The 12,469-nt window shown below is 43.6% G+C and overlaps 1 protein-coding gene across 2 annotated transcripts in view; it reads left to right on the top strand.

Annotated features, from left to right (window-relative positions):
• The first annotated feature begins 5,362 nt into the window (after nt 1-5,362).
• GCLC (glutamate-cysteine ligase catalytic subunit) overlaps nt 5,363-12,469 on the top strand; it is a 37,114-nt gene continuing 30,007 nt past the window's right edge. For both annotated transcript variants that reach the window (XM_032104642.1, XM_032104641.1), the window contains exon 1: nt 5,363-5,638. In XM_032104642.1, the coding sequence (XP_031960533.1) occupies nt 5,489-5,638 (150 nt within the window). In that variant the 5' untranslated portion in view covers nt 5,363-5,488. The remainder of the gene's footprint in view (nt 5,639-12,469) is intronic.

The following is a 12,469-nucleotide window of genomic DNA, read 5'->3' as shown; positions in this document are numbered from 1 at the left end:
CTGGACCTGACCTGAAGAAATGCGGGTATGGAAGAATCAAATTCATATACAATATCTACACAGCTCTCAGATGTCTGTTTTCTCTGGCAGGGAGACTTCACTACATTAAGGCACATCATGCTGCTCCCAGGATGGGAACAGCTTGTGGCTCTAGGTCGCTGCCTGGTAGAGGAATATGCCTCCAAGAGGGAGGGACCACTGAGCCCAGGCCACCCGTCCTGGCCCACACCAAGGCAGGAGCACAAGACAGTGCTACAGCCCCTCTGGCTTTTGGTGGCCTGGGGTATACCTGGCAGTGCAGCTCACTGGCTCTGCTTTTACTTCCCAGCCTGTAAAAAACTGAAGGCTGAAAACTGGTATTAAAATAGATACAAAAGCTGCTACTAATGCATCTTACTTAGGAATTCTACTATTTTTTTCACTAAGGATCAGTACTTTATTCTAAGCTGCTAAACTTCTTTATGTAAAAAATATGCTACAGCTTGAGTGTGGCAAGAAAGATGACACAGTTGCTAAAGGGAAAAATGTGATTTATTTATTCTGCTTTTCAGCTGACTTTTGAGTGTTCCAACCCACATTCAACTAATATTTGTGGGTTTGTGGATTCTTTTCAGGAGATGTTGATGATGGAGTTAGGACTTTCTGGTGTATCATCCTTCAAGAGGATACATGTGTGCAAAAAAAGTGCACATTCCTACACTCCTGCCTGAGGTGGGAATTCAAGTAACCAAGGAACTCAGTCACTTTGTTAAAATGCACACTGAATTCACGCTTTTGTAAAGCTTAATCATCAACAAAGTCTTTGGAAGGACTTTGCACTCAGCCCCTGTTTTTCTTATGTCTAAAAATGAATTTCACTGCTTCTGATATTCACAAAGAACGAAGTGATGCATTAAAGACAACAACTCAGCATGCAGAGGATGAGGTGGTAATCAGTCTTTGGCTTTGCTGTTGAGCACCTGGCATTCTTTTGTTTTATATTAGACAGTTATCTTCTCAGAAAAAAAATCCCACAGGTCAGCCTATGGGAAAGAATATAAAGATAATCCTGTAATAAAGGGTCTCCATCTTAGAAGATGCTGGAAAGAAAATAAACTGGAAAATAATTTGGAAGTTCTTGCTTTCTTTGGAATACTTTGTGTCTTGTGGACATCATCAAGGAGCCTCTTTAGGACAGACCTGGACACAGTGACAGCTGAATTGATAGGAGAGTGCACCTCCAAGGGAACTGGTAGTAGCAGGAGAAAAGGTGAACAGAATGCAAGGGACATCAGTCACCATGCCAGACCACTCTGAGAGGAAGCAGCTCAGCAATTTGCACACAGAATAATTCACACACTACAACTGCTATTACTGCCAGCAGCATTCATGGCATGATTAGAGATGCCCGACTCAGTCAAGGCACCATAATCATGTCCTGTGCACAGACACAGCAAAAGAATATGTGGGCTACTCAGAAAGGAGAAATTCAAGTTCCTTGCAAAAGGAACATGCTAATACAGACCAAAATGGTGAAACAATGTGAATATATTCACTTTTTACATAAATGCATGAAACTTTATAGACTGAAATGCACAATTCATCCTTTCTGAAGTAAAAAACTCCAACCCTCAAAACCAATTGTTATCAATGAAAAGTCACCAAAAAAATCCTAGAAATGCACCACTGAGACTCATGCCATAACTTAATGCTACAACAGTCATTTCTACACCAAGTAACAGCAAGAAAAATAAATTTTAAAGCTATACTGATAAGCCACAACAATGTCTTTCATACACTAATTAAGAAGTTCGTTTGGAGAGGAATAAGCATTATTAGTTAGACCAGAATAAGTCCCCATTAATCATATTTCTCAATGCAGAGCAGGAATACTTTAACTGCAAGATACATCAGAAGATCCTTCACTTGAATCTTTTCAGTGTCCTGACTTCCTTCTCCCCCCAGACAGATCATTTATTCCAACTTGCTAGTCAGCAAGACTTTCTGCATCAAAAAATAATTGCCTGAGCACAGGTCTCTCCAGTGCCTCAGGAAATGCCTGGAGGCCTCCTCACTCAAAAGGAAACAGTTATTGCATCTGCTGCTCACCTGAGTCAATTCTGGTGGATGGATACAAGTGCACATGACAAATTATAGACCTGGAAGCATAAAATTTTGATCAAAAAAAACATAATGATTTTTTTTCTACCAAACATACCATTCCAAAACTTTGAAAGTGGATTATTTCATTTGAAGTCTTTTCATTTTACTCAGAGAATAACACAATATACAGCAATGCCAACTCAACAATCACCTTGAACAAACAAAGCTGCTTTAAAAATTTTTTGCAGATGATTCATGAAGTAAGACAAATCTTTCTTCCTTCTAATAACAGCCTTATCACAAGACATCTGCTTGTTACTTATTACTTTTAATGACAGACAGTAAAAGAAAGGATTCTGTAGGAGTGGTCTCACCTATGAGTCTACATATCTTTCTCCCAGTGGGTATATTCTCAAGGAGCCAAGCTACTCTATTTAGATTTAGTGGCAGCTTGTTTGAATAGCTTTGCAGCTATTCAAAACACAAAGTGAGTTATCCTCTGTGGAGAAAGGCAGGAACATGTGAAACAGCTCCTTGCTGTACAGGTTGCAAGTCACATACTCTTTGAACAACTTACCAAATTACATCAGCCTTTTCCCTCAATGACTTCCTTTGGACTGTTCAGAAAAACTAGTTAAGTCTTGGGGCTGGGGATATGGGTACAGAGTAAACTAATAATATCATCCAAAGTACTGCCTGTATGTTCAGAGATGCTTTTTTTCATATTAAGTGCATTGGAAGTAATTATACATGATACTCAGTGTACTGGAAATAATTATACAACATTAAGCATGTAGGCAGATATTATACAATGGTGGTTAGTCCTGAAGTCATATTTTAGGCAATGTGCAAATGAACACTTCTGCATGTGATGCTGTCAACTTTAGAGTGGCTTAGTCCTCCACTATGGATCAGCCCGCATTGTCAGAACACATACATTAGAGCTGGAGGGGAAAAAGCTCCAGCTTTTTCATAAACAGAGCTGACTTGTCACACTGTTATGCTAGACATTACAGTGTGAGAAGAGTTTACATCAGTTTTACTGGTGCAGAAGGAAAATACCTTGATTTTCTGTTATAAACAATGTATTAGCTCTACAGTTGATAAGACTAAGCACACACAACTAGAAATACAGCAGATATTGGCACTAAAATAACATAAAAATTAGCTGAGTTTAAATATTGAGAAAGACAAGACACTGAAAATGTGCTCTTGAATTGCAGGTTAAAGAGTAGCATTAGTGGTCAGTTGAAGAGTACAGACTGCATAATAGCAGCATGCGATATAATAAAACTGATCTTAATTTTGAAATGTTGTGTATGTTACTGGAAATATTTACAGTCCATTATACACCAGCACACTCAAAGCAGCTGGGATCATACCAACTACCCAATTCTTCCAGAAAAGTTTCTCAGTAACACAGGGCTCTTGCTGTCAGCCAAGTGAACCGAGAGCATGGACCCTAAACCATACAGACAGGCTGGACCAGATTCATAAGATGATAATGTTAACTTTGATCTGATACAAAAAGGTTTGCTCCAGACCCAGGCTCACTGCCCCAAGAGCCAGAAAAGGGCTAACACAGCTGTTGGCTTTCAGGTGCTACTTGTCACTGCCAGGACTCCTCAGGTGCTTCAGCTCTAACTCAAAGCTGTGGAAAAGCTGAGGCTGGATGGCAGCATGGTGGCACCTACATGGAATCTTGATATTTTGGTGCAATTGCCCTCCAACATGCAGGGCAGTGCATGAAATCCCTTTGTCCCCTTAGATCTGAAATAAAGTACTTGGCTTTCACATCAGGGATATGCCTCATCAGAATGCCATTGCCAAGTGTCCGACTTTTGGCCTCTTGATGTTTCAAAAATAAAAAAGGCTGTGGGATTTTTTAGCTAGAAGAAAAGACTGTTTTCTTGTCCCTCAAACTAACTCAACCATCCATCTCCAGATCTACAATAGTTACAGCAACAGCACTGCTTTCAATCAGGCTGGCCTGTACAATTTCAGCCAAAAACATGAGGGGTTTTTTTAAAAAAACAAGAGCTCCTAAAAACCAGCTCATTATAAATTAAATATTTGTAATTTAAATGATTACTGATTGTTCTTATTCTGTCAGTGCTTCCCTTTGTGTACAAACTTGGTTATTAAAAATATTTTTGAGTCATTTTACTTCAATATTTGATATCTTCCACTAATGCATTTTAGTTTTATTAGTCTACTATCTTGGGAACTTATTCTATCCTTTAGACATCTCATATCCTGGAATAAAGACAATTAAGCAGTTCTTGTAAGTATAGTCATTCAGTTAATGAAATATCTAATAATATAGTTCATCCATTAGTGGGCTATATGACAATTAAAATACCTTACTAATTCTCAAAGCCTTAGTTTATCCTACTACATACCAGCCCTGCTTGTTCCTGCAGCCTATGACAAGCTCTGTGGATGTAACAACGAGGCTCGAGGAGTAATGAATTTCTGCTTCTCAGCAGTGAGAAACTTTCCCTCCATGTTAACGTTCAGTGCCTTTTGTCTCTTCATTTAGTAAAGACTAGCACTGATAGGCCTTCTACATTTTATCAAATGTGAAATACACGCCTTGACACGCCCCCGTATCCCCTTTCCTGAGACAATGCTGTCGCAATTCCCTCCAGAACAATTCCCAGGTAACTCATTTTCAACATCTTCACGAGCTGGGCTTATGCTTGATACCACAACACCTGGTCTCCGCAGCCGGAGAGATGCAGAGGAGGATCTATGGGGGATGAGGTGTGACCTCTCTGGATTTCCCTCCACCCCTTCCGAGCATCACGCTTTTGCACTGTGCTCTGATCTGTAAAATCCACAGCAGCGTTCGCACGCTATCCGCGCCTTGGGGCCTTTCAATCAGCACCTTCATTTCGGCGCTTTCAGGCCCACGAGGGTCCCTTTCCCCCAGGAACACCGGCCCGGCCGGACGTGGCGCGTCCTGCCCCGCCGGGCCGGGGACACCGTCCCGCCGCCATGTCGCCTCGCGCAGGCGAGCGGCGCCTCCTCCCGCGTGCCCGGGGCGTGCGCCGGGCGTTCGGAGCAGCGGCGCTCACGGGCACTGCCGACGCCGTGGCTCCCCGGGTTTCGCTTCCCCGGGGACGTTCCCTCCCCTCCTTCCCCGGCGGCTCCGCGCCTGGGGCGCCCCGGGGCCGCCAGGCCGCGCTCAGCCCCGCACTCGGCACGGCGGGGGCGGCGCCTGCCGGCGGAAAGTGCTGAGTCACGGCGTGACGCGCGGCCGCCGTCACGTGCGGCGCCGGGCTCGGTCCCGCCGCCGCGGCAGCGAGCGCACCCGCGGCCCCGAGAGCACCGCGCACGGGCGCACTCGCTCCGCTCCGGCTCCGCTCGCTTCCCTGGCCTCCCTCCCTCCCTCCCGGCCGGCATGGGGCTGCTGTCGCAGGGCTCGCCGCTGAGCTGGGAGGAGACGCGGCGGTACGCGGAGCACGTGCGGCGGCACGGCATCCTCCAGTTCCTCCACATCTACCGCGCCCTGCGCGACCGCCACAAGGACGTGCTCAAGTGGGGCGACGAGGTGGGTGAACCCCTGCCGGCGCGGCCTCCGCCGTGGCCTCCGCCGACCCCTGGCGCGGGCGCAGGTGCCGTTCGGTGCGGCGCGGGTCGGGCCGTGCCGGCCGTGGTGCCCCGGAGCGGGCCCGGCCGCTCGGCCGCGGTCGCTCGGCGGGAGGGGACGTTGCGGGCTGCCCGGCGGGGCTTTGTTTACCTCGCGCACACACACACGCGCTCGCCGCATTTCGTTGCGCAGCACGGCTGCCCCGCTATCACCCGCGGTTCTGAAGCGCTAGGACAACTTTCAGTGTTTCCGCCTGGCACCAGTCGGTTGCCCGGGCAGCCCCTCGGGAGGTGTATTCCCGGGGCGGTGTTGCTCAGCAGCACTCGCTCCTTCTCCGGAGTCTGTTTATGCTCTCTTGATGAGTCTGAGTAAAGCGTGTTTATGCCTCGAGTGCCTTGGACTCAGACTCAGTTTTTGGGAGGAAAGCAGGACCGGGGATGGGCGGGCGGCTCTGCAGTGGCGGCTCTGTCGCCGCGCGCCGTGTTCCTCCTGTATCCCTGTGTGAAAGGGACTTGCTGAGCCCTGCTTTACCCCAGAGTTTCCTGGGCGTTTGGTACCTGTCAGGCTGCCTTCTGAACAAGGATCAGGATGATCGCTCGGGTCATGACTTGAACACTGTTACAGGTGCTTTGTGCCCGAGGACTGTAACTTTAGTCTTAGGTGTGTTGCCTTGTAAACCTGCGCTCAATTGTGCCATAGCCTGACAGCACTCTGCGAGGAGCAAAGGCTGCCTCCTCCATTGATCAGTTCCCCAGGAGACAGGGAGCAGCTTCACGTGAGCTGAACTAGAAGCTCTCCTTGTCTGTGGTGTTGGTGAGATCCCGCACTGGTCATTTGAACTGTCCTAGATGAGGTTGCAGGGAAGTTGGAAGAGCAGACCCGGATACATTGCATCTCTGTCTCATGCACAGATTGCTTTCTGAGCAGCAAAGGCATTTGTGAGAAAACTTTATTCCAGTAGTAGCAGCTATTCACACATGCTCTTTCACAGAGGAAAATGCTGTTCACTGTGTGCGCCTTGATAGAACTTGTCTCTTAAAGTCTGTTCTTTTTTAAATTAACCCCTGTCATAATTCACTTAACAGCAGGGCAAACGTCAGCACATGGGAGCTGCTTCCATGAGTGAGTGGGGGCTTGGCTACTGAAATTTGTTTAATGAAAGCATGTATAGTCTACACCACAGGGTTTTGCAGCTAGAGTGGTGTGGACTCAGGAAGTTTAAGTATACTTTTTTTATCTATCCTTGTCTGATGTTTGTGTTTCCACATGTCTTGTATGACTGAAGTTATGCTGACAAAACACCCTCACAGTCTTGAGTCCAGGAATATAGACAGAGTCTTCCTGTTGCTCTGAGACTTGGCTAGAGGGTTTCCTCATTAATCTTTAAGAGATGGTACTCGTTTTTCAATGGGTGTTAGATTTTAATTGTCCTTGCTTTCTCAGAGTGAGATTTCACAAGATAGCTAAGGCTGACCCACTAGGAAGCTGGTTCAGCTTCCCTCCCTGTGTTCCAGGCTCACATTTCTGCTGCCTGCCTTGTGTTGTTACTGGCCATCTGAGTTCAAAAAGTTAACCCAGCAGAAAACTACTTCCATTCAGTTTTTTAGGGTGGTTGGTTTTCTCAGCAGAGCTTCAGCTCTTTCACAGGTAGACCCAACAAGCTCTGCTTAATGTAAGGAAAGTAGCAGGAGTGTGTGGAGGAAAGTACGACCAGTGCCTGCCGCACCCGCAGCTGATCACTTGGTAATCTTAGCCGTATGGTGAGACTGGACTCTGGGAGCCTCATTCTTCCTTTGGCCTGGGGACCATACTGAACAAAGTGGTTATGCTGGGTAAATAGTGGAGCGTTGTGTTAAAGGAGATTCACAGTTTTCTTCTACCATGCTGCAGCATGGCAAGAGGCAGGATTTTAAGAGCAGTATCATTTACAGATGTGATTTTGATAAGGAACTGAGAGCTGTATTAGAAATGTCTGTGAACATTCAGAGGAGGTCAGGTAACCTGGGTCGTTGTCTACCTCTTCATTTTAGCAAACGCTGATAAACTTAGGTGTGGCAACTTTGTTCTGCTGTGTTATGCAGTTATATATTTTTATGTAACACAGCATTTAGGAGTGTGTTAAAGGCCCAGGTACTTGTAGCCAGTCTGCTCTTGTGCAAACACAAAACCATACCTCGGTCCATAACTTACTGGAGCTGTGCTGTAGATAGGCTAATGCAGAGGGCAGTACGTTTGTTTTCCATTTTTCCTCTCAGTTGTTAGAAAGTGGTGCCACATTTATATGCAGCTTAGATGAATCAACTGACTAATTGGACAGTTTTCATAAAAAGTCTTTTGTGCACTTTGACCTTCATGTAAAAAGTCATAGCCTGAGGGTGTTTAATTGTTTTAAAAACTTGTTGAAGATAGAAATGAAGAATGGAGATGACAGCCCTCATGTAATGGTAGAGATAAAATCAGAATAAACAAAATTACTTTTGTGTTCAAGAGACGTTTCTGTGACTGTGTTTAGTGAAAAATGTATTTTTAAATTTTTTTTAAGGAATGTTTATGAGAAAAAACCCAACTTCAGTAGCACATACTGAGTTTGTCTTTCAGGGCATATATGTGAATACTTTAAAGGTTGTTCCTCATCTAGGTGATGCCATTGTGAAAAGGAAATACTGTGTTTGCTCATGACTGTAGATACCAGCCTTTGCTTTGGTTTTGTTTTCAACAGGACTCCCACTTTGCCCTGCGTGTTGTAAGACTCATTACAGAACTGTGTGGGTCCTTTGGGGTGCTTGTAACCTCCTAGGGACTCCATTCCCTGGAGTTCCAAAGGAATGAAACTGTGGGGAATCCTCATGTGCTGTTTCTTGGGTGCCAGACAGAAGTGTTAAGGCTAAGTGCTAACAGAGCATGGTGGTGGCATCTGTTTTGAAGGGAGTGGGACAGCATCACAGCTTACATTGCGGGGTAGCATTCCCTAGTGCTCCCATCCTCTCCTGAGTAAAGAGCTGGAAAGGTCAAACCACTAGTTCTGCTGCCTTTTGAAAAGTTAGCTCTTTTATTGCTTGCAGGGTTAATAGAACCAAGAGCTGTTGTCTGTTTTGAGGTAAGTCCTTTTTTACTCTGTTTTCCACAACCATGAAGCCTTTGTAATGGTAAAAAATAAAAGCCAGTCAAATATGAGTGTAACAGAGTAAGAGTTGCTTTAAAAAAAAACTTTCTAAAGGTCTCCTTAAATCTGTATTTGCAAGTGAAGGTCCTCTGCCTCTTAATCATCCTTCTACCTCATTTAAAACTGACGGTTGACCTCCCTGTTTATGCTTGACTTCTCCTGACTGTGGAGAATACAATAGAGTGAACTATCTTATTATCCGTCATCAAACCCTTACTCTCATTGCCTTAATGCTCACAAAGTTTGGGCAACAATTACATCTGCTGGTGAGACCCTGTCGTGCTAACAAGTACGATTTCCTTGTGTTCTCATCTTGCTCTTCCATCCAATAATGTATGCTTGACTTTGGGGTTGCAGAGTTGTAATCGTTGTTTATTTTTTTATTTTTGTGCAGCAGAAGCAAAAACCTGCAACTTTTCAGTACTCCAGTAGAGTTAGCAGATACTATGTGAAACTATTAATTTGTGCAGCTTGGCAGATGCTAGCCTATTCTGCAGCTTCCCAGGTTTTGTCCCAAAAAGCTCCTTTCTGTGCCAGTGCATTACTTGTCTCCTGTGCTGTTCAGTGCCTCTTGTCTGCTGATTGCATTCCTCTGACGGATGTTGCTTAAATTTCCCTTTGGAGCTTTATGCGGACACTCGGATCAGACAAGTGGAATGGCTGGCCCTTGGCAAGGCTCACTGCTGCTGCTTTGTGCTGAGCGTACACACAACCACGAGTCACAGCATTTCACACCGAACTATGTTTACATATGTATGCACATGTGCATGTAATACTTGTCTTCCACAGTCTGTAAATACTGAGGAGAAGCTTTCAGCATAAGAAAGTTTAAGAAAGGTTTGCCAGAGGGATATCTCAGAAGGAAGATATGTAGAAAGCAAGCATGGGCAAAACATGACAGTTTATTTTAAAGTACATGTGAGTGAAGTGGGAATCTGACTTGCTCAGCCTTGTTTAGTGAAATTGGACGTAATGACTCTTTTGTTGTGTATGAGTCTTGTTCCCATCAAAGTGGGGAGCTAGCATACAATAAGCATCTTCAACTTTTTAAAATTTGTTTTCTTAATGGAAACTTGAAGTGAAATTTGGAGGCCTTTAAATAGATTCGATAATGCTGTGTATGAGGCAGCAAGAAAAATGTACTGCTGCACTGCTTGCAAGTTGAAATCTTACTGAGTTAATTCTAGTTAGATTTTGTTTTCTTTCCTTCCTTTTACCTCAGTCCTTTTTAAGCTTCTTTTGATCTTTGTCCTGTACACTCAATTTATTCCCCTCCTTATCCTTTAGTTTTTTAATTATACCTTGTAAATAAGTTAAATGAGAACTAAAATGAGCATGTGCTAATGAGCACTTCCTCATGCAAGAAGCAAAGTAGCCCTTCTCAGGAGCTACGAGAGGCCAGAGGTTTCTTACCAGAATGTCCCAAAGGTGTTGCTTCTGATAGAAGATGCATGACTCTCTTGAAAGCTTTCTCCTTTTTCGTAATGAAAGGTTAGGCTGTGAAAAGAGCTCTATTTCCTCTTGAGTGATTCTTCCCAGGAAGCTACCTATTGCATTAATGTCTTGTTACAGTTTCTAGCCTGTTACATTTTTGGGTTTTTCCAGGGCAGTAGCAAGGTGTAAATTATATGATCAGAGATGTTACATTACAGCTTGTAGAACTTCAGACTGGTAAAATTATTGCTGCATATTAAGGAAGTGAATTTGGGTTCATATGCACGCAGTTTGAGGCTCCAGTTTGTCTGTCACCCATTAAAAACCAGGAACAAAATCTAGGGCATTTTATAGCAATGGTGAATCTAGCTCACCAGCTGCGTGAAATAAGTACACAGATGAAGTTTTCATCATCTCTTTGCTAGAAGACAACCAGTGAAGCTTGGTGAGAGACAGATGCACATTCATAAAAATGTTCAAAAAGAGATAAGAAAGGACCAGAATTGATGGAGTAGGTTCAGAGAGCATCATGGTGTACAGAAAGGTAATGTTCATTTCTCGTTTTACAAAAAACTTGGTTAACTTAATGGGCTAGAAGAGCAGATGTCCTTTTAAGATAATTGCATATTTTACAAAGCCTAGATGCCCTGTGGAACAAGATGGCGCATGATAGCTTTGAAGCCAAGATAGACATCGACTTACATGGACAAGAACAGACAGTTTATTACAGTTTCTTTAAACTTTACGTGCTGCAAGATGTTTGTCCATCTATCCAAACCACTCAGATAATTGTATAGTGAGTTGTGGGGTTTCTTTAATGTTTATCTGAAACTTTCTAACTAGCTCTTTGTTTTATATGTTATAAGTAAAACAGAATCACAAAAAATAGTTGTTGCATTTTCCAGAATGTCAATAATATGTGGTCTTTAAAAAAAATTAATCCAAGTCATTAATACAGATTCATACTCAGTACTATGATGATCTCACATTCTCATTTTGTACAAACTGCTGCAATATACCAGTGTGCAGAAATTGCCTTTCTAAAAGCTATTCCTGGTAATCTTGTGCCTATAATAAAGCTAATGGTAGCCTGCAGTCTTAGAAATTTTTTTGCATTCTTGTCATTTTAAGACAAATGCTTTTAGTCTCCCACTCCCCCAGCAAAATTCCCCAAACAGAATATGTCTTTGAATTTTTTTCATGCAGAAATTCCTGAAGATGGCCTCTGCCAAATGTGGCATGTGCGGATGCATCTCAATGGAGCTGTCTTAATCGATGTGCTCACCTGCTGGCCACTTGGGGGGAAGCAGCACTCGTGAATGATTTCGTTATCTGTCACGTGTCTGCTTATTCACTCTTTCTCTCTGAGCTTTATTGAGCTAAATAAAGGGACAGTGGAATTACTTGTTTACAAATAGATTATAACTTCCTTAATACTTTTTGTATGGATACCTCCTGTTTCAAATAGTGGCTTTTCTGGGGCTGGATCTGAAGGTATGATGTTAGTGTATCAGCTTATGCTGCTTGACAGCCATGAGTGTGTATGTATGCAACCTCTAAAATGAATACACTAGTGCATGGAAATATAACTCGTTAAATCTTGACTTGAGCAAGATAAGTGCCCTTGAAGAATCTTCATGTTAATTCATTCTCTGGGTACTTAAACTGACTCTCATGAAACTACTTTTTCTGCCTGGTTTTAATCCTGGCATCATGGAAAACCTAAAGTAAACCATGTTGCTTTCAAAACATGCACAGTGTGTTAACCCCATGATGGCTTATAATTTTGCTCATCTCCCTCTGCTCAGCTCTTCCAGTGGCTAGGTGATAAGATGTGTATAGGTTGTAGTGCAGCACCAGTGACCTACCCGAGAGCTTTACTGCCAGATGCACTGTGCATGTGACAGTGCAAGACTCACTGAGATGAGTTTATACTGAGATGCTCTTTGAAAATTTAATTTTGTAATGAACGAAAACTACTTTGGAAGTTTGGGGGTTTTCTGTTGTGTGGAATTTTGTTTGGATTTTTATTTAGGGTTTTTTTGTGTGTGTGGTTGGTTGCTTGCTTGCTTGCTTGGGTTTTTTTAGGGCTGTTTTGGTGTGGTGGTTTTTAGGGGGGGTTTTAGGAGTTTTTTTTCCCTAAAGCAAGCTGCAGTTGGTCATAAATATTGACCCACCCCCATGGTGAACATTGA

The sequence above is a fragment of the Corvus moneduloides genome, chromosome 3 (genome assembly GCF_009650955.1).
Source record: "Corvus moneduloides isolate bCorMon1 chromosome 3, bCorMon1.pri, whole genome shotgun sequence".
In the NCBI taxonomy this organism is placed as follows: domain Eukaryota; kingdom Metazoa; phylum Chordata; class Aves; order Passeriformes; family Corvidae; genus Corvus; species Corvus moneduloides.
The sequence above is the reverse complement of the archived record's forward strand: the minus strand, read 5'-3'. Positions and strand labels throughout refer to the sequence as shown.